Source organism: Tachypleus tridentatus, chromosome 7 (genome assembly GCF_004210375.1).
Source record: "Tachypleus tridentatus isolate NWPU-2018 chromosome 7, ASM421037v1, whole genome shotgun sequence".
Classification (NCBI taxonomy): Eukaryota; Metazoa; Arthropoda; class Merostomata; order Xiphosura; family Limulidae; genus Tachypleus; species Tachypleus tridentatus.
Window position 1 is genome coordinate 77,876,923 of NC_134831.1, and position 27,981 is coordinate 77,904,903.

General features: G+C 31.9%; 1 protein-coding gene across 1 annotated transcript in view; it reads left to right on the forward strand.

Annotated features, from left to right (window-relative positions):
* LOC143256032 (zinc finger SWIM domain-containing protein 8-like) overlaps nt 1-27,981 on the forward strand; it is a 73,886-nt gene that overhangs the window by 38,492 nt on the left and 7,413 nt on the right. The window contains exons 10-25 of the mRNA XM_076512612.1: nt 834-1,034; nt 2,340-3,145; nt 5,821-5,995; nt 10,825-11,151; nt 12,314-12,500; nt 13,121-13,207; nt 17,697-17,821; nt 18,440-18,768; nt 19,117-19,229; nt 20,261-20,456; nt 21,543-21,629; nt 23,535-23,818; nt 25,030-25,354; nt 25,713-26,268; nt 27,149-27,338; nt 27,791-27,968. Coding sequence (XP_076368727.1) covers nt 834-1,034; nt 2,340-3,145; nt 5,821-5,995; nt 10,825-11,151; nt 12,314-12,500; nt 13,121-13,207; nt 17,697-17,821; nt 18,440-18,768; nt 19,117-19,229; nt 20,261-20,456; nt 21,543-21,629; nt 23,535-23,818; nt 25,030-25,354; nt 25,713-26,268; nt 27,149-27,338; nt 27,791-27,968 — 4,166 coding nt within the window. The remainder of the gene's footprint in view (nt 1-833; nt 1,035-2,339; nt 3,146-5,820; nt 5,996-10,824; nt 11,152-12,313; nt 12,501-13,120; nt 13,208-17,696; nt 17,822-18,439; nt 18,769-19,116; nt 19,230-20,260; nt 20,457-21,542; nt 21,630-23,534; nt 23,819-25,029; nt 25,355-25,712; nt 26,269-27,148; nt 27,339-27,790; nt 27,969-27,981) is intronic.

Sequence of the window (27,981 nt, forward strand, 5' to 3'; positions counted from 1 at the left end):
AGTACTGCATGCTACTTGATGCGTTTCAAGTTGACAAAACATTAATGTATGTACTTTGCCTTTGATCAAGCAAGTTCCAAGTTTCTGAAGCACAAATGCATTTGTTTTGGCATGTGTTCATGTAAGTTTCTGTTTTAAAGAATACAATTGCAAATGTCTCAGTCTGTTATTAGTCATTTTTAGGAACATACTTTTAAAAGTAAGATGCTTGAAGTACCATGTGCCTGAAACTTAAAACATCTTACTTTTAAAAGTATGTTTTAAAATTGCTAAATATTTTTTAGCGTATTTTTGCACATAATAATACCAGGAGAACTATCTTAAAACCTAATTATGGATGGTTGAAGAAAAAATTGTGTTTCTGGACTTTCACATTTCTGAAACATGATTTTAGATTTAGGTTAAGACAGTTTGATTATAAAAGGTTGTCCTTTGACTTTCTTAAAAATTGGTACACATTCTAGTGTTATAATTGTGTTTTCCTGAACATTTTAACTGCATAAATTGGCTGTAAATCCATGGTTTATTTGAATCTTAATAACCAACAGACAATATGTATTTGCAAACTGTTACTGAATTTCAAATTATATTTACTGTGTACCTAACTTGTGTCTTGCTTAAGGATTATTTGAATAATAATTTTGCACCTCAGCTACATTTTAAGTTGTGAAAATATTTTATATGCTTTGTTGTAAGTTTAGATGATTACTGAATTTAGCTAATAATTTGCAAATACTTTTACTAAGACATTTTGTTTTCCCTATGAGGTGTATTTCAGTTTCTAAAGTAAGAGTAAGTTTAGCTTACAAAATCATGATGACCTTCATTCACAGATTTTGGTATGGTGGTTCAACACTAAAATGTCACTCCACATGGGTTGTGGTGGGCATGGCAGCCGAGGAAGTGTTCATAGTAACACACATGCTTCTCAACAAGCCTGTAGCAGTTTATGTGATGAAGTGGTGATTCTATGGAGACTTGCAGGTCTTAACCCTGCCTTGTCTCCACAAGAACGTCAGAATTTCTTTTGCCAGGTATATATTATAGCTCTTTAAAATCTCTTCATAACATATGACATCATCCTTTAATTCAACTTTGAGCGGGAGTGATAGCACATAGCCAAGTTTAATTTCCTTTCCTTAAATGTACACTTAATATTGAACAAACTAATTTAAAACAAAAACAGTTCTGCATTGTCAGTTTGTAGAAAATGATATTCAGAAGTAAGTATTAACATCTACCTTTTATAATTGTTCACAGAAGTATTGACACTAGAGAAAGTTATTAGTTCTATTTTCTCTGAAGTTTAAGTATTGAAAAGGATTTAATATATAATGAAATTAACACATGATTCTTTGTTACTTGATATTAAACAATTTTAAATTCTTCCAAAATAAAGTAAAATGAAGATGTCATAATCTTATAGTTCACAGAACAGCTTTTCTTTTAATTATAAATATTTACCATTAACTGGTAAGGGTGAGTAAATGAGTGATTTTAAAAGCATGAAGATGTGGGTGGATATAACAAACAAGCAAGAGTGAAGAAGATGGAAGATTTTTGTTTTAAATTTAGTCTTTAAATATGTATAGTCAATATTTATAATTGGTAAACATTCTGAATCACTGGTAGAGAGGTAATTCTTCTTTAGTATCATTACTGTGTATCTAAAATTAAGTTGAGCAGAATACAAACGTTCATAGAAGTAAGCTCAGATTATAAATGCCTTATGATAATTGTGTCTTCATCTGTTTGAGTCCCATTGGCTATTAGAAGCATGGTCATTTTGTTCAGTTTTCTCAAAAAACTTGAGTTATAATGAATTAGTGTAATTTACATCTTATGTTTACAAAAGATGTATTATAAATTACCCTTAATTTTGCAGCTATAACTAGATTACCTACTCTTCTTACTTCTATCCTGAGTTAAGAAATGATTGTTTCAGCTAGGGAAAATAATCTTGACTTTTAAAATGCATATGCTGCCACTAATGTAACTCCTTCATGAATAGTATGTTGTTTGTTTTATTTCTATTGTGATAGCAGCAGTAGCCCTTAATTTTTTGTACAATATTTAGTTTTAATATTATTGAAAATTATATGCCTTACATTACAACTGCAGCAAAAGTTTGACAGTTCATTTGTTGTGTTCCGTGAATATTTTTTCTTTCATGAAACCTAATAATTTTAAAGGTATAACAAAAGTATTTTCATGTTAAAGATTAGGTATATTTAACTCTCTCTTTTATTGTAATTACCTTGAGTTGCAGCAAAATTATATAACATTTCTGAATTTGTTTTATGTCCTTTTAACTAATAAGAGTATTTGTTTTTTCTAAGTTGCGTGAATGTCATCTAAAAACATTGGAAAGAGTGTGGAAGGTGAGAAACAACAGTGGTAGTGGAGCAAGTGGAATCAAACGGTCTGATATCGACGTCTTTACCGGCTTTAAACCAGCAATGGAAGCTTGTCTGTTAGACTGGAGTGACTATCCTATTGAAGGTGTCACTTACACAGGAAAAGGTGCAAGCCGTTGGTATGTTCCCTATACCCAAGGTCGTGGCTCTGATCACTCTGTTTCCTGCATGACTTCAAAACCATCAGATTTTTGTCATGTTAATAATCGAAGAGGGCGATCAGTAGATGTGAGTTCATGCATTGAAGGGCGTCTTCATAGCAGGTTGGCTCCTCCAGTTCATCGCTGTTCACAAAATTCTGGGAAAATATGCAGTGAGAGTAATCGAAGCTCCCTGAGCAGTGAAGGATTTTGTGAAAATGAAACGGAGCCAATAGAAAATTTCACTCAGTTTTCTGGACCCATACCATCTGAAACAAAGGTTCCAATCACTGTAAATATTCAACTACCTTATGGCGAGAACATGTCTAATGATTCAAGTGGTAACTTACAGCTTCACTTATGTGAGGATTCTTCTAGAAAAACAGAAGTTTTATGTACTGGTATTGTACCTAAAATCCATAGTGAGTTTTCAGATCTGACATTAAAGAGTAGTTGTATGGATGAAACTGGGGAATCTTCAAATCCTCCAGAAGTAGGCATAGCCAAAGAACTTGAAAAATCCTCTCCAGAAGAAGATTCTGACTGGTCAAATCCACCTGAAGACAACTGTCAAGCTGGAAAGTCAAGGTATTTATCTGTTAATGCAGAAAATATAGTTGGACTAATGAAAATTTGTTAAATAGATGGCAGTTGCCTGTTTTAGAAACAGAAGTGTAGAAGACTACATTTTGAAAGTTTTTTCCCCCTTTCATATTCAGGTGAACCTAAAGGCAGAAGACTTCCAAAACATTGTCCTTTACACTTACGTTTCTACAACATGCAGTTACTATCCTTTCAATTAAGTTTTATTATGAATACTCTGTCTAAACAACCTATCAAAAAATAGATGGACTGGTAACTTGCACCCTAATTGTATTTCCAAATTTTGAATGAAGTGGCTTTTGTATTTATTTTGATCTAAAAACTAGCAAAAATCATAATGTGAAAACTGCTTTTCACAGCATTGGTGTTTTTTGGGTGTGAAGATCATTACCAGTTTGACTTCTTTGTATCCAAAACATACTTGTGGTAATTTAGTGTAATATAATAAAACAAACTAAGAAATATGAGGGCTGTTCAAAAAATACGCGAACTGTTTGAATTGCGCAGCTCCAGTTGGTTCCAGGGGAATCCGCTTGGTGTTGCTAGGTTCGCACAGGTCAGCTGATTACGACGCCATTTCCCGATTGCAGATATCTTCATTTGTGTATTAGCTACGCAGTTTTAAGTGAAGTGCGATTTTTTCGTTTGGCGGATTTCAGAATGAATGACCTGAAGGAGCAACAACTTGCTGTGAAATTTTGTGTTAAACTTGGAAAATCTGCGACTGAAACTTTTGCTATGCTTAACACGGCTTACGGTGATGTTGCTATGAAGCGTGCGGCATGTTTCAAGTAACATGAACGTTTTAAGGATGGTCGACAGTCCATTGAAGATGATGAGCATCCTGGACATCCTTCCACGTCAACTGACGACCCACACGTCGACAAAATCAACACCCTGGTGCGGGCAAATCGACGTCTGACTGTCAGGGAGCTTGCTGAAGAGTGTGGGATATCAGTTGGATCTTGTTACGAGATTTTGACCGAAAAATTGAAGATGCACTGCGTTGCTGCAAAATTCAGCCCTCAGAACTCATGAGTTTTTGGCTAAACACTCGATCACTGTTCTTCCCCACCCCCCCTACTCACCTGACCTTGCTCCTTGCGATTTTTTCTTGTTCCCCAAACTCAAAAGACCCTTGAAAGGAAGATTTGAGACAATTCCCGAGATTAAGGCAAATGCGACGAAGGAGCTGGAGGACATTACAAAAGAAGCGTACCAGGACTGTTTCAACAAGTGGAAACACCGTTGGGATAAGTGTGTGTGTTGGGGAGGAGAGTACTTTGAAGGGGTCCCAGACCTGTAACTTCTAAATAAAGTACATTTTGTTTTATGAAGTCAGTCTGCGTATTTTTTGAACAGCCCTCGTAGTTATTCTGCAAATAAAATTCTAGAGACTTCTACTGATGCATTTATAGGTTAAAACCAGTACTTAAGTATAATGTTAAGCTCCACTGTATACCAATTTAAAAGACAAAAAATTTGCAGTTTCTTCTGTTAACTCTTTTCAGATCAGTTGGGTGTGATAAGTTCTTTGAGGAGATAGTTAATTAAACTTCATGAAACTTCATTCTAAATGCTTGCTTAAATACTAATTTGTAGGTAATATGTTTATTTTTTAATTTGATATATGAATTTATAATTTTGCCACTGAAAGGAATAATAACTGGATATTTTGAGACAGTGTATGGTTTGTTTGGTAGATTGTTTTATTTTTAAAAGTTTGCATGTTATAGAATGTAATTAGGGGGATAACCATAACTTTGTAGAATGTCATGAATTTTTGTGTAAAATCAGAACAGATATTATAGGCTCTGTTTAAAAGATTTGGAACAATTTTATGCTTGAAAGAATTTGATATGAAACTGTCAAAATGAGTGTGTAAGTCAGTAAATATTTTTTATTATTATTATAAATAGATTAGACAAAGAGATTGCTTATTTTGTTTATTTTAATGTCCATTTCAAGACTTAAAATAAAAATATATTTTTCAACTAACAATCTGCACAACTCGTACTAAAAGTTTCAGGGGTGCTTGTACTGGATATTGAGAGAAAAACAATCCTGGATTTCTTTACATCTCTAAAGTAAAATTTGAAATCATTTGTGTAGTGAGTTTTTCCTGTAATATTTACCTTGTCCTTTTATTTTTTAATTCATCAGATACATACTGAAAAGGACAGATTTAAAAGAATTTGTTTCCATGTTACTGTATGTGTTCACAGTTCTTTTGCCAAAGGCTCATAGTCTCAAACTGCTGGTTTTCTTGGAAAAGAATTGAAAAAAAAAATAATTTTAAAGGACTTTCTGCAAATTTTTTTTCAATATCATTGTTAAATTACAAATGTGTATTAGAAAAGTTTTTCTTCATATTAGTTCCCTGCTGGTACAGCGGTAAGTCTTTGGATTTACAATGCTAAAATCCGGAGTTTGATTCCCCTTTGTGAACTCAGCAGATAGCCCAATGTGGCTTTGCTATAAGAAAACACATGCACTCTTCGTATTAATATTTACTACACTATCTGTAGTTTGGTTTTATAATAACCATTCACTTCTACTTTTGATGTAACTGTATTTTTTGTGAAATCTAATTGTATATGATGTGATATTTGAAGTAAATTTTAATTTTGTAATTTGGAATGCTTATTGTGGATAAATAGAACTCAGGGTGATGAAAACAGTGAACAGAATGAATCTCAGCAGTCCAGTGATGAGTACCAAGTATACTACTACAGTCCTCAAGCCATCCTGCCAAGTCCTGAAAAGGTTTCAGAAACAAAGACAGAATCAGAGCGCTTCACTGTGTCAGTAAAAAAGATAGAAGATCCACTTGAAGTGAGTAAAAGATTCAGTAAACTTAGAGGTCTTTTGACAGTATAAAGTGCACATTGTTATTGTTTTACCAACATTATCATTAATGTCTAGTATCTTCTAATAATAATAATATGGAGGATATTATATGTGCTGCTTTTATTTCTCAGTATTTTAATGTGTTAGGCCAGGATATTCTTATGCATTTTTAGCTCAATGCACTTCTGAAAAAATTCCTTAAGAAGAATGAGGTTTGCATAATTTTTTTTTTTATATCGTGAACAGCTTTTCAGTGGAAATTGACTTTTAATTTCTTAAAATCCAAATGTTTTAGTCCATACAAGTGAATCATCTCCAAGCTGGTCATCCAATGTGATTTTCGTTTTGACCTCTCTATTCAATCACAAGTGTGTGATGATGGGGTGGGGCTTCTTTGATGATAATATTATTAAAACTCTTGCTCTGGGTATCCTTTACTGTGTGTGACACAAAATGTTAGTGTCTTAAATTCAAAATTGTCAGAAATGTAGCATAAAACTTTAACTAATAATTTATTTTAATATTATATAAGTTTTAAGTTCTTAATTCTACAAGACTATATTAAAAAATTTCTTAATTTCTCCTAGCATGATATGCAACTGTTTTCTTTAAGCATGTTCTCTGTTTTTCTACCACTCCTTCAAAAAAAAAAATGAAATGTGAATTACTAACTATAAAATTTTAATTGCTCAGACAAACTATAATTTTTTATAGCCTTCAATTTTGTTTGGTTACAGAGCTATCGAATAGACAATCAAACCCCTTCAGCTACACCCACCTGTCACATCCTCCCTTTCATGATTTGTTAATAGTTATCTTGCATATAATTATATATTATCTATAACCAATAGAAGGTTAAGATTTTCATCTGTCAAATGATGTGTATTGTATTGCATTGTGTTCTGAATAAACAAGTGTCAGTATTGTTAATAATACAACTTAGATTCCCACAGAAATCACAACGGTTAGCTTGAATGAATTTATAGCGGGTCTACTTTTTGCACATTTATTAGTCTACATTGGTGCAATGTTCTATTAAATAAAATATATCAAGTTCATTACTACCATTAGAATAAAAAAATGAGCTTAAGAGACCTTCACTGCAATGAAAGAGAAAACTGGGTTTAGTGTTTTTCATGTTTATTCTATTGGTATTATTATTTTAAAAGTAACTAAAATGTAAAAATAGTGATTTTTTTAGGTTAGTTTAATTTAGATTAGGTAAAATAAATACTGCAGTAGAAAGGTTTCATGAGGTATGCCTACAAGCAGTTCATAGTAGCTCATGGGAAATGTAATTTGATATTGTGAGCTGCATGTGTCTTGAGTTATTTACAACTTACAATGGCACAAATAATAGTTAGACACAAGTCAAAAGGCTATAAAAAAATAAACTTTAATTATAAATAGATTGTATGCTGTCACAAGCATAAAGCTTCTTAGGGTAAACAAATGTAATTTTATGTTATAATTCGAAGTCATTCTAGAAAGAAAAAGGGTATTTTATATTTGTTTTGAATTTTTTAGGGGTGGTTACAATGTTGATCAAATTAACCAATCCTATTTTGAGTTATGGCATAGAAAATAACAGATAAAATACAGCTTTACTGAAAAAATAAATGTTTGAAATGTATTTAGGAGGTTTTAGGGATTGAACAAAGGAAATTTGAGATTTTTGAAATGAGGAAAAGTATTTTTAATTTGAACATGAAAATTATTTTTAACACAGGTTATTCAAAACAAATACTCAGTATATTCATGAAGAAATATTTATTTTAGTTTATCAAAAATATAAAAAAATATCTTTTTTAGTGAAGTATGTGAAAGACATAATGTTAATTGAAATACTGCCAAAATTTGTGAAGATATGCTTGCACACTATATTAAAAATTACAAATATTAATTTTATAAAGACTTTAAATGAATACAAAGAAGGTTACATGCTCAGTTAAACTCGGCCCACATTGAGCGAGTTAAATCCAAGTATAGTCCAAATTAACCCTCTGGACATGGGTAGGTAAACATATGTCACAATTTTTTTGCAGTGTTGTATACAGAATTCAATGAAGCTAATATCAATAAATGTCATTAAACTTGGTATCAAAATGTGGGTAATGAGTGAAAAGTTGATCTTGTATAATGTTTAATTTCAAAAAGATATTTAGATGCACTCTCAGTCTTCCCTTCTCTATATCCCATGATCCTTTTTTGATCTGAAATCCTCAGTTTAGATATTTTTTCACCCCTATCTAAGGTTCGTGTTTTAATACAAGTTAAAAACTTATAGTATTGGTATTGCTAAAACAGAATGTAGACTTGACTTTAAATCATCTTCGTTTACAGATATATAAATTAGAAAAAAAAAGCTCATATTACACACTCTCTATCAATACTGTCTTTCAAAAAAAATCTCATTAAATCACCCTGACATTGGCTATTACATTATTTATAAGCAAGAAAGAGAGAAGATAGTAATATACTGAAGGTTAAGTCATTCAGATGACAACTTTTTAATTATTTGGCCTATAGATTAAAATTTGCTATGTCTGAATTCACCTTTACCAAATAAAAGAAATATTAACACTTATAGCTTAGCAATTAAATTATGTTTGTTATAGGTCACTTGTATTCTTTGTGTATTCAGTAAAGTGCTAATAATAACCCTTCCAAAACTTGAGGTTAACTTGTATCAAAAATTCATGACTTCAACTGCACAAAAAATACAAAACTTACATGTAAGTACTAATTTATTGTTTTTTATGTATATTGTTATAAAAGTAACTAAAAATGTAAACATTAGAATCCACCTCGGTTAGATAAGAAAATGAGATAAAAATCTCAATGAGCTATGAACACAAGTTTCACATGCATTACATTAATTGGTGTTTCACTTTGCCATAATTTGAGCTTTGGTAGCTTTCTTATGCATGTTTAATAGTTACACAGTTTAAAGAGTTATAAGACAATAAAATTAATAGAAAACAGATGTAAGTTGCTCTGAGCCTAAAGCTATATAGGATAAGTAACTGTTATTTTCTTCAACCTGCAGTCATTCTAGAAAGGCTAAAGAAAGGTAATTTAAATTTATTTTTTTTGTGGTGGTTACAAGATTGGTAAACTAGACTGAGCCCACATAGTTTATGGTGAAGGAAGTAATGGATACAGTATAGTTTAGGTAAACATTTAGGGAGGCTCTTGTGGCCATGTAAATAAAAATTGGAACTTTTAAGATAGAAAAAAAATTTTTTTTAATCTTAACATTAAAAAATCACCTTGCACTCAAAACACTCAAAGTCTTGGTGAGACTGGAATTCCTAACATTCACAGTCTAATCTTTAGTAAATATACTCAATTAAAATGTTGACTAACTGCTTGCCGAATTTCATGGAGATCCACTTACTACCTTAAAAGTTAGTGTGCATAGTTTCATGATTACTTGAATGTTAAAAGCCCAGGTGGTCGTGTTTATTGACTTGAATTCAAAATTTCATTGAACTACTATTTCATGAAGTTGTGTAGATTTGGTATCAAACTGTAGATGTATGATACTAAAATTTGAATTAAAATTATTCAATTTCATAATTTAAAGTAAATATTAAATGCAATTAAATGTAGATTTTTGCATGTCAGATGGTATGTTGAATGGGGTACTGCTTTGAATTAGATTTTTGTAATAGATAAATACTAAGTCTATAGTTTTGTATGAATTAGGAACTCAAATTGCCAGTATTCACAAGCTGTAATATAAAATAAGAACCTCGTATCTTTTTGTTTTGCTGAGATGTGACGTGCATACTCAAACACAGTGGCCCTGTTCACCACTTTCCATTTTTAGAAATGGAACTTTATATACACTTACATCAATATATGACATGATTAACATATTCACAGCTTATAATGTCCCCAGAGCAGTTTTCTCAGCCATTGTAATGTATTAGAAGTCCATCTCATTCTTTCAAACCAAGATTTCAAGCAGGTAGGTTGTCTTTTATTTGCTTGAAATTGTATCTTTTTTTCAGACCTGAGTACAGCTTAGTTACTTAGCTGGATGAATTGTAGTGGAATTCTGTAGTATCAGTACAGTAGTTCACTTCTTTTTTATTTTTTGTTATTTAACTGTATATATAAAACATGAAATAATTTTTTTTTCATATCCTCCATGTGGTAACTTTTAAAAGGCTAAGTGGCCTACATCAAAGCAGCAATTGAATACAAAGATCATAGCTAGAATAGGTAACTGTTCGCTTTACTCTTCTGAAAAATAAGTTTAATAACTTAGTAGTAGTACTAATTTATATACTCACATGTTATGTCTAAGTGAGAGGGTCACATTTTAAGGACTTAAAAGTTCAGTTTTATGTTATTGGATATGGTAGCATGAGTGCCATGTCATTGTAACTTCTGTATTGTTTGCCAGGAATGGATTAAAGGTTAGTATAATAAAAGATAATAAATGTATATAAATGTTTAATGTTATGTGATTTCAGCTACTTAAACTAAACATTTGTTTTCATTTTATAATCTGTAGTCATTCTAGAACGAAAACAACATAATTTATATTTATTTTCTAATTTTGTGTGGTGGTTTTGAGATCAGTCAATTCTACTAAAGATTATTTTTGTAGAACTGATCTTCTGAATGTGATTATTTGTGTGTGTGTGTGTATGAGGTACTTCATGAATTGAAAGAAATACTTGTCATACAATTTTTTTCTGAAATTTATACATGAGACATTTACATGTTATGTACTATGTTACATTTTTACAGAATGATTTCATAGAAACTAATTAATACTTTTGTGATGCTTTCTGTAGGTGTTGTTTGCTCGAGCAGAAGCTCTTCATGCACATGGTCATACACAGGAAGCTTGCAAGTTGGCAGTGAAACTAGCAGAGGAACTACTGGCCAACCCTCCAAATTTTGTGGTTGACATGCCTGCTCAACCAAACCGTGGGAAAAGAAATCGTCGTTTTAATCCTGCATGTCATCAGATCAGTCTACATGCATCTGCTACATTGTCCAAGGCTGCCTTTCTGTGCTCAGTCCTTGGAGAAAATCCTGACCATTCTCATCTAGCCTTTCGTGTTGGACTTTTTGGCTTAGAACTTGCAAGACCACCTGCTTCTACCAAGGCTTTGGAAGTAATACTGCTTATTTTTATCTGCTTTAATTTTAGACTATTTTGAATTATCTGAAACATTTTCTTTCCGTTCCTGAGTTCATGAACATGCAATAAAATATTTGTTGTCCTTCAGTGGCTCAACAGTATGTCTGCAGACTTACAACTCTAAAAACTGGGTTTCACTGCCTGTGGTGGGTAGAGCACAGATAGCCTATTGTGTAGCTTTGTGCTTAATTCAAAACAACAACAACAAAATATTTGTTTGTGTATAAATCTGAGTTTTTATGGTGTGTGTGTACCTTTATATATAGTGGTGTAATAATAGCTATAACAATATTCTTCAAAAAGTACTAGTCATAATTTAACTGTTTTGCAGTCACGTTTCTAATCAAGGATGATCGCACAATAAAATTAATCTGTACTATATGAATTGTCTCTGTTTATGTATGAAAAATGGTGAATTCCAAGGAAACAAGGCATAATTATTTTGAAATTGTGGCAAACAATTAAGGGAAAGAACAAATTTTGGAAAAATTGTTTGAATTTAAGGAGCACCTAATAATTCCATTGATAAGAATATATCTGAGTAAGCAATGCTGCTTCATTATTAAATTCTTCAGAGGTACATCTGATTTGACTTGACATTTTCTGTGATACTATCCTGCTGTGTAGTGTAAAAATACTTGTATAAGAGTACCTTATCACAATACCGTATTTTGGGCAATAGTCAGACCTATTATTGTAAGCTAACAACAATGATAACATCTGCCATTTAATTTTATTAGCATGAGTTGAGAAACTTTATCAGTTATCTGTTATTATAGTGTAAGTTACTCTAGTTAAATATATTAGCTGGCATATAACTATGCTACCTGTATCTGTTATTAATGTAGATTAAGAAACACCTGGATAAATGAGATTTGTATTTAGTTTGTCATTAAATTGTGTTTTAATACTGTGTTCAGTGATCTGCTGTTTATATGATTAGTTGATGCTGTAGATAAAAGTTATTTAATTTGTTACTTATTATTGGTTTGTACTAACTTATTTGATGACTTAGGTATTATTCATTTTAATATCAGTACAACTACTAAAAGCAAATTATCTGAATGACTTTCTGTGTAAGTTTTTGTATTTATTAGGCTATTAATGAGCACCTTGATGATGTATTTATTCTGTAGGTTAAAATGGCAAATCAAGAGCAAGAATTGGTTGGCTTGTTAAAACGTATCATGTTAACTGATGCTGAGCTGAAGGTGGTTAGAGAGCGGGCTGAACAGTTACGGTCCGGACTGCTTCAGTCAAGAGGGGAGGCACTTCTACCTCTAATGTTGTCCAGTTTCATATTTGATGCATTAGTTCTGTGTGGTATGAATAGATAAGCATTTTTGACATAAGATTGTAATAATTCATGGATAGTTTCGAAATTGGATTTTTTTTGTATAAAGTAATACAAGGTAAGTTTCAGGAAAGAGGAATACATTAATTACAATTGCTATAATGATTTTTGTCTTTTTGAAAATTTGTGCTTGCCTTTACAAGCATGCGAGATAGTGATTTTATAGGTTTATGAATAATTTTGTGTGTGTGTGTGTGTGTGTGTGTGTGTATATTCTAAGTATTTTCTTTTTTTAGGGCTTTTATATATTTCAAACATTTTGAGCTTAATAATATTTGAGTCCTATGTAAAAGTTTCAGACATTGTTTTTAAAATATTTGTAATGAAAATGAAATTATTTACCTAAAACAATTTTACTAGATTTATTTTTCTGTCATCTTTATATATGCATCAAACATTTTGTTGGGAAGTAATTGATTCTTTCCAGAACATGATTTTGTTAAATAAAGCATGTATGTATGTATGTATGTATGTATGTAAAGAAAGAAAGAAAAAAAAAAAGGAAAGTTTTATTATTATAATTCATTTACATATACCTGAAAGTGTATTTTTTTAATGATTTCTAATACATATTTTTATGTTTTCAAAGGTCCTTCATCAGGAGATGTAACTAGCATGTCAAATAAGTCTGTCAGTGATGAGGAGTTAGGATTTGAAGCAGCAGTAGCAGCTCTAGGTGTGTGCTGGTCAAACTTCACTCTTGGTGCCATGTAACCTAGGCCTAAAAGGAAAACATTGCCCAGTATATAAATATATAACACCTTCCAATCATTTTATGATTTTTGTGTCACCTAGATTAGTATGAAAGACATGGAAAATCTTGCATGAAATTGTTGTACGCAGAGGGAGATGTATTTTCATTATTAAATATGCACATTTTTCATTGTAACATTATATTTTAATAGTAAAATAATATTAACTAATGAAACTGTTTGGATAAGCCATTATTGCATAATACTTATTTTACGTTTAAATTAAATATGGAAAAAAATCTGAAATTTCTACTTGGTTCAACTGGAAACCATTGGCCCTAATGGCTTCAACAAGCAGTTTGGTTTATTACGAAATAATAAATCAACATACGCCTTTTTTTTTTCTTTTTTAAGTTAAAATAATATGCCCATGTTCTATACTTTTCCTGTATTCCTACATTTCTTATGATGTAATGATTTAAATATTTTAAATATAACACTTGTGTAGAATATCTACCTACAATTAAAAGGAATACAATGTGAAAAGTTACACAATAAATTGTTTTTAAAAATAAGGACTTGACAAAGAAAAACGTATAATATTTTGATGTCTTGTAACATCATCATCAGTAGTAATGGTAAAATCAAAGTTGTGATTTACATAATAAAATGCCAGCTAGACTGGTATTACCTAAAGTTACAACACATCTGTCCAGTACTCCATTATTTATATATCTGGACTAGCTTCAATGTATAATATAATATTTTTGTTTTTTCAGTTTCAGTAGTTTTTCTGATAATTATTTCTCTTTTAAATTATCAAGTTAATATTATTCCAGTCTATAAGATGAGATGTTTCTCCCACATGTTCTGCTAATACAATTTCATTTACTTTGTAATTTTCTACCACACTTTTGTATTCCATATGACTTTGGCTGGTGGTTGGACAAGAACAACACAACAGTAGGTGTCCCTCTACTTCCCTACATTCTAAGAAAAACCTTTCATAGGATGCTTCTTTCCAAGAATAGGACTTTAATATAGGTGATATGGAATGCAAGGGCCTCTGGATGGTAGAGATATCTTCTTACCACATCAATTTTGTGAGCCTCTAGCAGTTCATACGAGTTGTCTTGGAATTTCCCGTTGTTGTGAGGGAAGGATTTGATGCTTCACTTGGACAACACAATGGTGATCTCATACATTTGCAAGCAAGAGCACATTTAGAGGGTTCTTTGTTTTCAACATTGAATCTTCTCTTATGGTCCCACAACCATAAGATTGTTCTCCTTGCTCATCATGTTCACATTGTAATGTAATTAGTGGCCAATCACCTTCCAACAGATTTCTTTCTGTGGAATGGATACTTCAACCAAAAGTTTTGTTTGTTGCATCTGCTCTCATCTTGATGTGCCTCAGACCAATGCTTTGGCATGCCCAGCTCTCATACACCTCATTCTCAGGTTGTGGGCATAGATGCTGTCAGTTGTTATTGGATAAGTCTTCATTTCTATGCATTTTTTCAGATTCCATAGTTTTTGCACTGATTAATACCTTGCTAATCCTGTTGAGTTTTTCAGGTTGAGTCGCATTGGCTAACTCAGCCTTAGATTCCTCTCTTTTAGTATTTTCAGGAGTGCAAACCTTTTCCAGTTCATCTCTTATGTCAGCCTCAGTCAAACATTTTTTTTCAGCAATCACCATTTTTTGACTTCATGTGTGGCTTTTGTGCTGTCTTTTGTGCAATGTCTAGGATTAACCTCTTCTTTGGCGACATCTGTTAACATGGTTCGTTTGACGTTTAGATGTTTATCAACAGAAATGGTTTACTTATTCTCAGACATCGTTTTAATCCTTCTCATCCCATCATTCCACATGTTTCTCAGTTTTTGACAAGGTTATTTAACAAAGGTTTGGTGCCTTTATCCATTCCTTTGTATAAGACAGCTTTGTAAGCTTCTTTTAATTTTTTAGGAGAATAAAAATTTTTGAATCTACAGTCTTCCTTTTCTTTGAAATCTTTTTGGTATTAACTGTCCTTTATATCCTTTCCAGGTTCTTAATTGGGATATCTTAGTGATTCTCATTGCTTAATATGTCACATCAGAAACTAAATCAATGTATTTCTTATTTGTCCCAAGCTACCTGAATAATGTTGACATTAAACCCTAATATTTATTTTTTTCAGCTCATCTGGCTTTTTACCAAAACAATCTGTGTTTTTATTATTTTGGTTATTACAATACTGCAAATTTAACTGTATACACCTTATTAGTTCAGAGGGAATTAGATAGAAATGTCTTCATTCACCAAGGTATTTTTTCATGTGATCTAATGCACGTGATGAATGAAGTAAAAGTAAGTTTCTCTCTGAAATTGGTTACACACACGTTCAATGAAGTAGTGTTCTACAAAAAATACTGGCCAGTATATTTTTGTTACAGTCTTTTGTCCACAACTGTAAATAGGTGTTGTTTTGCTTGTTCTTAATATTACTCAAAGTTAAAAAAAAAAGGAACAAATGGCAAGGAATATATGACTATTTAATGAGAAATACATTTTGCATTAAGTATCTGATTTTATTTTATATTTGTCCAGTTTAGTGTCCACTATATCAGATTTCTTCATGGTGTTTTTGTTGGTCCATCATAATTTTGTATTGGATTCAATATTGGCACATACTTAACCTAAGATCCTTGAAATTTGGTCAGTGGTACTTAAAAAATTTGGGAAAATCATGAAATTTTTTGTCTTAAGTATATGAACTCTAATTATATACTGTTTAAATGCTGTGTTAGTAGTTGTTAATAGGATGAATGTGGAGTACAGAGAGACTGCTAATGATGAAAACCTTAATATCAGGTCATCTCTTAAGTAATGTTCGATTTTAGGTTCAGAAAAAGAGAAAGGACTTCAAACACTTTTAATGTTATTTAATCAATAATATATGTTCCATTATTATTAATTACTTCCTGCAAATGATTCACAAACTTCTGAATGCCACTTTTGTAAAATTCTTGGGGTTTGGAGGAGAAGAATGTGGACAGGGTAATTTTGACATCTACATGTGTTCCAAGTTTTTCTTCATCAAGATAGTTCTGCAAACTTCAGAATAGATGATAATCAGATGGGGCAAGGTATGGAGAATAAGGAGGATCTGGAAGTTTTTCCCAGTCTAGCTCTTCAGTCTTTGCAGGTGTGATCCTTGCTGTATGGGGTCGTGCATTATCCTGGTGTAACACAGTTGATCAAAGCAAGCCTCTTTTCTTGTAGTGCACCATTCAAGCTCTTTAAATGTTGATAGTAGAAGTCTGTTGTAATCGTTACATTGAATGGCAGCAACTGAAGGTGGATCACACTAACAGTATCTCACCAGATGCTTAACAAGACTTTTCTATGGTAGAGATCTTTTGGGCTGTGCATTAGTCAGAGTATCTGCACTAAGCCATTGTCTGCAGCACTTAACATTTTTATAATATATCCATATTTCATCTCCAGTTCCTAACCTGTCCAAAAAAGGTGAGGTACATTTACGAGAGTGCAGAGGAATGCAAAAGTCCACTCCTGCTCTAAGGTTGGCTTCTGTCAAATCATGGGGACCCATTTTCCAAGTTTTAACACCTTTCCAAGCTGTTGCAGATGAAAGTGAACTGTGAAATGGGTTGAATTAAGCTTCTGTGCTAGTTCTTCAACTGTAAGAGCACGTTCTTCATCAAGTGCAGCCAGCAGCAAGTCATCATTAAACTCAACAGGACAATTTGAACGTAGTGCATCACTGTAATCACCTGATGTGAACTTCTGAAACCACCTTTGACATTTTCTTTAATCGAGAGACTCTGCATCATAAATACCTTGAATGTTTTGTGTAGTTTCTGCTACACTATTGCTGTTTTTAAACTTATAAAGTATTATATGCCTAATGTGCTCCTCAGACACATCCATGTTCATAAGGGTTTATTTGATTAACGATCTGATAAAATGGAGTTGGGTTAGTTTCTTTTATTTGTCTGAAAACTTTTATACACGTCCTACTACATATTTTATTTATTAAAGCCTTCTACAAAGACAGAAATGATGATGCACTTTCTGTGTTAAATTTTTGGACATTACTTATGGGATGAACTTTCTGTGTTAAATTTTCGGACATTACTTATGGGATGAACTTTCTGTGTTAAATTTTCGGACATTACTTACGTGATGAACTTTCTGTGTTAAATTTTCGGACATAACTTGTGGGATGAACTGATAGTTTAAATGTTTAGTTCCAGATTTTTCTTTTCAGAAACTGATAATTTAAAACAATCCCTTTTTAAATTTTTCTTAAAGACTAAAAATACTAACACACAATGCTATTCTCTCTGTACATTTTGGTGTCGCACTTGGCAACATTTCTTATCAGTTGCCTTATACTTTAAAGAAAGTAATGATCACTTTGAATTATAGATGATTATTGTAGATGTTTTCTGTTTGTAGGATTAAAAGCCAATGTGTCTGAAGCTGACCATCCAATCCTATGCGAGGGAACACGTCGACAAAGGGGAGAACTGGCCCTTACTCTACTTGTTCATTATAAAGATGATCAGCAAAAACTTTCAAAGGTAATATAACAGTTGTAATAACTTATTTATTGACATTTCCTAACTAACTTCTAGTTGGTGAGTTTCTATGATAATACTGTGGATCAGAAATATTAGCAATTAGTGTTCTTGGAATGTTATAATCACTTGAATAGTGATTAATATTTCAATTTACCAACACTGTTGTATACCCCTTATTAGTTTGGAAAGAATTACTTAGAAATTTCTTCAATCACTATAGTATTTTCTCGTCTGATCAAATGCATATAGTGGAAGAAGTAAAAGTGAACTTTTCTCTGAAATTGGTTGCACATACGTTCATTCAAGTTGAACTCTACAAAAAGTACTAGCTATTTCATTTTTGTTTCAGTTATCTGAGACAAGGTTGATGTACTTTCACTATATTGGGAATGATTAGTGTAAATAGCTCTTGTCTAGCTTTGTGCAAAGTTCTATGAAAACTAAAAATTATTTCAAATAAAATATTAAATCTATGATTTGTAGTTTCTCTCTTTCTTGCACATAATCAGTTTCAGTGCAGTTAGTGAGTTAGTAAAGGTTTGTGTTTGAACTCCATTTAAGGAAAAGCTTATGGAAAATTTAGATTATTTTTAAATTTCAAATAACATCTTGTATTAGATTATGAACAAGCTTCTGGACAAGGAAGACTCCCAAAGCCATAAAAATCAAGCACAAAGTACTTATTACACACCAACATCATGTACAGATAGCACTACAACAGTTCAGGGATCTCATTCGTTGGAACATGGTGAAGGAGAAACTAATAAAACTGCAGTGCTCTTTGGTGAAAAAATTGAAGATGAGCAAGTACAAGAAGAAGCTGGAAATGTTGTGACACCAGAAGATATTGTTTCTCGAAGAAAGGCTACAAGTCACTTGGGCTTGCCAAAGAGCCATAATAAAACTAGTGGAGCTCGTGCAAAAGAGTCCCACCGTCACAGAAATCGGTACTTATTTTTTAATTACCTATTTTTATCCCTTCAAAGAAAAAAAAAGCAATAAATCTTGTTATTAAGTTAATGTTTAAAGGTCTGTTGAATAATAAAAAGTCAAAATAACGTTGTTAAAGTTATATTGCATTTTTGTGATATAGCTTGCCTTTAAGAATCACAATTTTATATAACCTGGTATTAGAAAAGTTTTAGAATTATGAAAACTTGCTTAAAGCTCAATTTAAGACATCATGAAGTGATATATCTTGGGTATTAGTGCTGATAGATGTAATGTGTTGAAATAAAAATACTGTTGAAATATTAGAATATTTTTAAACTTGTATATTTTTATTTACCAACTAGTGAACGTGGTGATAGTGAAGGGGCCTCTAGTCCAGGCTGGGAAGAGGATTATAAAGCATGGGAGGCAAAGTTCCGTTGCACTAATTTCCACACAAGTAAAAAACATTCTGCCGGTAAGTTTAAGATCAAGTTTTATGCAACTCTATACAAGCATGTTTGTAGTCTGATCAAAGTGACAAACTGATTGACTTACATACCTAGTAAGAGATGCTAGATCTATCAATGCTTTTGACTCAAGAGTCTTGAGCAAATGTATTAAAACATGGTGATATTGCTCCCAGGTCCTTACATAGTGGTACTATTACTCTTAAATATCTGTAACCAAATGAAGAAATTCATAAGTGGTAAAACTACTGTTTGAGATAGGGTTCTTTGGAATGACCAATCTGTTTTTCAAATATCTTTCCATTTGCAATGCATAGTACTGTCTTCACCCATCCCTTTCTTATGCATATGGTGATACCATCTGTACTTTCTTACTAATAATTTAATATTTGTAAATTTTAATGAAATTTTAAAAGCTTTCCTTGCATGTATGAATGTTACTCTCTTAATTATGTTAACTTTTGCACTATCAAGAAACTTAAATAGAATGAATTCAGACATTTCCATGGATCATGATTTTGTGAAGCTGTAGAACCACAATGCATATAATTAGGGACAAGGAGGGACCTGGAGGTCCATCTCGGCTGCCCTATCCTCAAAGCCAAACTAAAACTATAAGATAAATTTTAAAACATTTTAAAGCCAGCCCTTATCACTTGCATATCTCTCAAGATTTCTTTTAAATTCACTCAAATATACTGCCTCCACAACATCTGAAGGTAACCCATTCCATAGGACAGCCACCCTATTTGAAAAATGAAATTGTCTTAGCTGAAGACAGCTTTTACCTTGTGTGAATCTATATTTGTGTCAAAGTTCTATAATTCTTATTGTTAAGTATGAAGAATGTTGGTGCATCAGTTATCAGTTCCTTTTACAATATTAAACACTTCAGTGAGATCTTTAAAAACTTTTTTTTTTCAAGATAAAGCAATAAACATTTTGCATGCAGTGAATGATTGTTTTAGTTCATTACATTGCTGATAATATGAGAAATTAAGTAGCTGACTGAGAACATTATTGTTGCTTACTTCCAAAGGTATGGCCAGTATAGATAGCAGTGCTCCAGAAACTACTTCTAGTGACAACTCTCCAACAGTTGTGAGAAGAAGTACCTGGATAAAAACTGGAGGGCCTGGAAGTGACAGTGGCAGTAGTGGAGAAAGTAGTAATTCTTTTGTTTCCAGCTCTTCAGGTGACAAAGGAACTCGGAACAAAACCAGGGATTCTGAAAGGTTGGATGAAGCACTGTTTTTTTTCTATTTCTGTTGCTAATCATTTGTTTTCCTTCTCTCATAATATAGTGTAAACAATATCATCGGTTTGTTTTACTTCAAAAGAGCAAACAAGAATATAAGCACGTAAGTGTTGTTAAAAATGTACACGGTTTTCAAAACTTCTAAAAAAATTTTATTTCACATTTGTGTTTTGGTGTAAATAGCTTAATATTTATTAAATACAATCATCTATAGTTAAAGCAAGTGTTTGGACAGTTGGAAACATTTTTCTACATATCAAGTGATAAATAATTGTTAAAAAAAAGATAGGACATATTTTAATTTGGTCTGTGAGCTTATTTACCCAGTGAAAATTATTGGTTTGAGGATCAAATAAAATATTTGTGCTGTTCCAAATTTTAATTTTTTAAATAATGAAAGTTAACTCAAAATTAAAATTTAATATCAGCTGAATGAACACTGAATGAAAATGCCAACAAAAAGTTTTATTAACACATCAAAGAAAGATTTATTGTAAGATTACAAATAATTTGCTCATATGGAGTCCAGCTCTTATCACGCGGGATGCTTTTACTACACCATGTAGCTCTATAGAAGTGATAAAGAATTTCCAAAATGGTACAAAGGATGTTAAGAAGGTTTATTTTATGGTTACTGGAGACACATGTGGGATTAAATGTACATTAAAATTAGTGTTTAACAGGGTAAAGTAAATGTACAATAACATTTCACTGAATTGTGGAGAATGAAATTGGCATTCCAGCACCCTCCATTTTCTAATACATCTGTCAACTGTGAAGCCACAGATATATTTCACATTATCCAGTTTTAAAAAATGAAATGAGTGTGATATGCAAAATGCAAAGAGGTTACACATTGGCCAATTTAAATTACTAAAACAAATCTGGTTCTGAAATATAGTAGAGACTTGATGAGTTAGAAATAGCTTCTAGGTTTAGATGCAAGTATCAGTTCTGTGGTATATAACAATTTTTGTAGTTATGTTTATTAAAATTTATAAATATTGTTGTTATCAGCTAGATGTGGAAACTGAATGTGTTGTCTTGTTTCGTACCAATATAGCCCATCTCAAGTTAATCGTTTTGAAGGGGGTTTTCCTGCTGGAGACAGTTTAAATCGACACGTAACAACTACAGTGAAGCCAACAAGGTAGTTTTGTTTTTTATATGGTTTTGTAGATGTTTGTTGTTTTTTTTATTAGGAAACGTTTTGAGATGTTACAGAACTGTAACATGTTACAAATATTAATTTAGCCCTGAAACTGACTTGTAATACTATAAAAAATAAAAGATGGCAGTTAAACAAGTATTTTATATGCTGGTTCCAAAACACTGTAACTGGTATATTTCATATAGAGATTTCCTAACATTGGATGATTTTACTAAACCTTGTATGTTTAATAACAGATAAATTAAAGCATTTTCATTAATACATACTCAGAAAAATACATTGGCACTGATATTACATCTTGAAAAAGAAAATTTATTTTAAACTGACTGCTCTGAGGGATAACTATTGAATCTTCTCAGACAATTATGCATTTTTTTCATATTATGTATTGGCAGACATTTCCTTATTGTATGTCACTTTCCAGACATGTATCAGTAGGGAAGTTTGGACTTCTGAAAATCTCATAAGACAATATTTTGAAAAATCCTGAATTTCCCCTAGTATGTGAATGATAACATTTTCTTTTTAATTATTCTCTCTTCTTTATTTAACACCCCTTGAATAAGTATGAAATTTAATATAATTTATGTATAATAATGTTATCATTGCTCAGGTACAGCATAATTTTATAGCCTTCAATCCTATATAGTTATAACTATAACATAGAAAGTCACTTGTCTTCCCATACTCATCTATCACATTCTCTCTTTCAGGAGTTGTCAGTAGTTCTGTCTGATGTGTATTATTTAAACCCAATAACAAGCCAAGGTTTTAGTCTATCAAAGGACATATCACACTACTTTGTTTTCTGTAGAGAGAATTTTCTGTTTTGCTTTCAGCTCAAACTTTATTGCTACAGGAAATGCATCGACCAAGCATAGATGGATTTTTGACAGCTCTTGTTGCACAGTTAGAAAGCCAGTAAAATAGTGATAATTATAAAACATCCTCTGTTTTTTGCATGTTATTATTCTGTGTTTTTGGTGCATTATTTGATTGAATATAGAATTATTTGGTGCATTAATACCATGAGTGTAGGAGCTTAGGGTTAAGTATCATCAACAAGGAAAAGAAGGCCCAAGTAAACACTTTATTTCTTGTGTTTTACGTGTATTCATTATTTATTATTATAAAAGCAACTAAAATGTAAAAAATTAAGAAATTTGTTATATAAAGTTAGATTAGATAAAGAATAATTGGCTATTCACAAGCACACCTCATGACTTTTTTTACAATGTATTATTTAATTTTATAAGGTAATATGGGATTTATATTGAACAAAATTCACATGAAATGGCATGAAAATTAGTCATGGTTCAAAGGCAATAAAACAGTAAAAGCCAAGTGTAATCAGATAAGTTACGAGTTTAAAGGTAATTAGGGTAAACAAGTGTAATTTCATGTTACAGTTTGGAGTCATTCAGTAAAGGAAAAAAAATGTAATTTAGATTTATTTTGAAATTCATTTCAATGATTATGAGGTTAGATTAAACAACCTTGTATTTAGTTAGAGCAGTTAGAATAACAGATGAAAATTAAATTTTAGTGAAACAAAAGTTTTAGAAGTTATGCAAATGAAATTTGGTATTTTTTTTGTATTTTTTTTAGATGAAGAAAAGTATTTTTAACTCTTAACGTGAAAACCTCTTTGATTTTGGAGAAGTCAACACTGACTCCATATATTCATTTAGAAATTTTTATTAAACATTCTGATTTTCTCTCTACAATTGTAAAATGACTTGACTGTTGTGAGATTTCTTGAAGATACACAAAACATTATAATTTGTAGCATGGAAACTGTAACGGTCAATTTGTGATCACGTTCTTGGCCAATTCAACCAAGCCTGTAGCGAGAGAGATAACTAAGTTAACATTATATTTCAGATTCAAAGGTAAAAGAGCATATCCTAATGTTCCAAACCAACCAAGTGAAGCCTCGGCTCATTTCATGTTTGAACTGGCCAAGACTGTACTTACTAAAGCAGGAGGAAACAGTAGTACAGCTGTCCTATTTACACAACCATCTGCAGGTCAGAACCACAGAGGCCCACATCGTGCTCTTCACATATGTGCTTTTCAGATTGGGCTGTATGCTCTTAAACTACATAATGCTGTTTCTCCTAACTGGCTCTCCCGAACATACTCTTCACACGTATCGTGGATCACTGGTGTGTATTGTTACTTTACTGTTTGACTTTTTGCTGTGTATCTAATCCATTTTTATATATTTTCAAAGAAGAAATATACTTCCTTGTTGGTTTATTCAAGTTGACTGCTATAAAGATAAGTGTGGAAACACATCAGACATTCTACATATTCATCGTGACAAACAGTAAACATATCTGAGATTTTAGCTGAAAGTAAAATTTGATATTGTTAGTGATTTAGCTCACAAGTACAGGTAATAATCTTGTATTTTAATATTCAAGAGACTTCTGTATGTGGCTAACTGACTGTGAAACAGTAAAGGTTTTTTAGAAGATAATCAGTTTGCTTATTTGGGCCTATGTACTTTTACAACCTCACTCCTCTGAACTAAAGGAAAAATCAGGAATATAAATATTTTGCATGGATTTGATGACCTGCTTTATATGTAGACAAGTATTAACAATTTTTGAGGCAAATTTAAGTTTATTCTCTTGTTAAATTGGAATAAAGTATTTACAACCAGAAATTAAACATATATATTTTTCATGTTGTTACTGGTATGAAAGATACAATCACTTAACTCATCATTTATATATATATATATATATAAAAGTGAAGTTAAAATGAATTATAGTAAAATTTATCTGGAATTTTTATTTATTCATTTTTATAATTACTTTTTATTTTCTTTAATACAACATTCTTAGCCTGAAAATAATGATTTATTTAACAAGTAATAACCCTATAATCAAACTTTAAAATAAATAATGAGATTGTAGTAGTGTCACTTGGAAGCTTTATATTGAAGTATATTTTGCCTACTTTTTTATAAAGGTTTCTGTATGTAAAATGTTTTATATTTCTAGATGTACATTCACATTGCTACCATTTTATATTTAATTTCATTATGTTGAATATACATGTGTTGCTGATGTGTTTTTAGAACAACTGAAAAAATTTGTCAGTCACATTTTCAGTACTTTGGAATATACTTACACAATATACCACATAAGATTGTAGTTTTTGAAACATCCTTTACCACGAGATATTCTGAAATGTTTACAGCTGTTTTAAAAGTGATTGATGCATCAGGTTTGTTTCATGCATTCTGGACCCAGTCTTTTACAACACTGTAAAATTTCATGATAGAAAACCATTCATCACAATTTAAGAAAATACTCGTGATTAATTTCATATTACGTTACTTTTGTTTTCACCCTCTTCATGATAGGTCAGGCTATGGAGATAGGTAGCTTAGCCATCAAGGACATCCTCATTGACTCTTGGGAAGGTCATCTAACACCTCCTGAAGTAGCCTCCCTTGCAGACAGGGCATCGAGAGTCAGAGACCCAGCAATGGTTAGAGCTGCAGCTGAGCTAGCTCTGTCCTGCCTTCCTCATGCACATGCACTGAACCCTAACGAAATTCAGCGTGCTCTCATCCAATGTAAGGAACAGTGTGTTGAGATGCTGGAACGTGCATGTCTAGCGGTGGAGTCTGCAGCCAAGGGAGGAGGAGTGTATCCTGAGGTTTTATTTGATGTTGCTCACAGGTGGTAAGTCTGGGACTACTTCTGTTGTTTACTGATAAATCATTCACAAATACTTTTTGCTGTTGGTCAAAATACATTTATTAAACACTGGAAAATAGTTCTCTAACAAATTGTTTTGTCTGTAAAACAAGTTCTGGCCAATACGATATTGCATGTAGTGTAAACATTTTATCTTTTGTTTCTCTTTCTTGGTTACAGTTTATGGAATACGTTTATAAAGAATGTTTTTAAGACAAATGTACACCACCTACATAATATTAGAATTCTGTTTATAGAACAGTATAGTTTGGATAATTTTATATGTTTGCTAATTAATGAAGTTAGTATTAACTTTAAAAATATAAATGTTTCTTTGCTCTAGGTATGAACTTTATGAAGAAACGCTACAAGGCCAGCAAGATCACATCTCCGAACCCCATGGTTTTTCTGCTGACATGACTTTTGGACATTCGACTACAGAACAGTCTGGAACACCAGTGTCTTCAGCTGCAGAGACATTAGCCATGTTGACTACTTGCCAGGTTGAAGGAATGGTTACCACAACTCCCACTGTTCAGGTCTTTCCACAACTTAGTTGTCAGCCTGTCTCGTATTCCCTTCCATACCCTGCACCTCCTTATGGCTATATTCAAGGTGTCCCTAGTCCATTTCCTCATGGCCCTGTACCCCTTCACCCTGCATATCTTCCACCTCCCCCTACTTATGCTTATCCAGCACTGGCAAGTGCTTCTTACTATCCTTCAACCTACACATCAACAGTAGCAGGTGCAGTTCATGTACGACACACTACTCCGGGACTCTATACTGGGCAGCTGTTAGGTGTGCCAGTGACACAGGCAGCAATGACCCAACCACGGCCAGTCTTGCCTGTTAGTCCAAGTCCTCCACCTTCTGTCCCCCCACCTCAGCAGCCTCAAGTAAGTTATAAAATAACTTTTTTTTTTTTTTTTTTGAATAAGGAAGGTTACACGTTATACGTGAAACGTGTCGTAGGTATTGCAAGATCAGAGCTGTTATTATAGTACAAGTATAATTGTGTTTAATTTTCAACATAGTGTATCATTTTTAAGTGGAAATTCTGCCTGCATATTAGTGTAGTTTAATTTATGATATTTTATGCAATCCTAGTGGGCAGTTGGGCATATTTAATTATGCAAATGTGCACACTGTTGTGCATAAACAGCTTAAAATGTTTTAATAAAACAAATTACACAGTGTTATGAATACAAGACAATTGTTTTTCATATGTATGTGTATGTTTTAGAGAAGTGGTGTTTTTAGTTCATTGTTTTAATTAGTATTAAAGCCATCCTTAATTATGTACTATCTTGAATCTGATATTCATTAAGATAGATTTTTGATGAAACTTTGAAAAAATTGTGTAAAAGTTAAAATACAATAGAAATGTATTATTGTATTGTGTTTTGTTTGTTTTTGTTGTGGTAAGAAGCATTTTTTTTTCTCTAATCCAGTCACTAAAGTATGGTATTGTGTTTCAGTTATTCTTATATTTCTAATGCCTGTTAAGTTTAAATGAAACATTAAAAATTCATACAATAATAAAATATTTTGTTTATAGTTCAGTTGAAATCTAATCTCTATGTAAGGTAAAATGAAAAAAAAAATTAAATGGCCAGTTTTCACAGTTTTCAGAAGTGAACAAAATGCATAATAATTATTCTTTTTTTGTTATCCAGATTATAATTCTTTACACATTTATTTCTAAAATCTTAGATGTAGATTTCAAGTGAGGAAGTTGGGTAAACGAAATGAATGTTTAAAATCTTTTTATCCAAGGTTCACAACCCAATATCTCAGCTAAATCAACGACAGTTGAACTACTTGTTAGCAGCGTATCGTGTCGGAATGTTAGCTATGGAGACCTTAGCCCGTAGGGTACATGATGACAGACCACAGGCTAAATATGCACGCACACCTCCATATGGTGAAGATGTGAAATGGCTTCTTGGAGTTGCTAAAAAATTGGGTCAGTAAAAATTGTTTATTACTCTGCCTATATTGTTTTATTATATTTAATTCCTTGTTTAGAGATTTAGAAAGAAACTTAGAAGTACATGGTGTGCTATATTTCTTCCTTCCTGGTGATATGTATATATTTTTCACTGGTCATAAAATTATATGGGTCAAAGAAAATTAAAAATTGCAAAAGTTCTTAAATCAAAATATATATACATTTATTTTTTTTATTTCCACCTGATTAAGAAAAAAATTAGCTTCATGAAATTTTGATTAGTTTTTATCAGTTGATAATAACAATATTTAATAGTAAAATATATTTCTCAAATGAATAACAAAACTATTAACTTTAAAAAAGTGACCCAAGTGGTTTTCATTGTACTTCATTTTGTAGTTGGTATTCATAATGTGTTATAATTAAAACCATTTTTAAGACATCACTTTATATTCTTCTCTCTACAGGGACATCATACCTTCATGATTTCTGTATCTGCACAGTTAATAGTGTTACCAGCCCTTTTGTTCTTCATGACCTGGTTCTGGATGCAGCTCACTATCTCTCTCTGTCAAGTTCATCCCCTATGGCTCAAGGCCTAAGATCCCATCTCCTCACCCCCCTTATTCAGAAATGTCAACAGATGTGAGTTTATTTC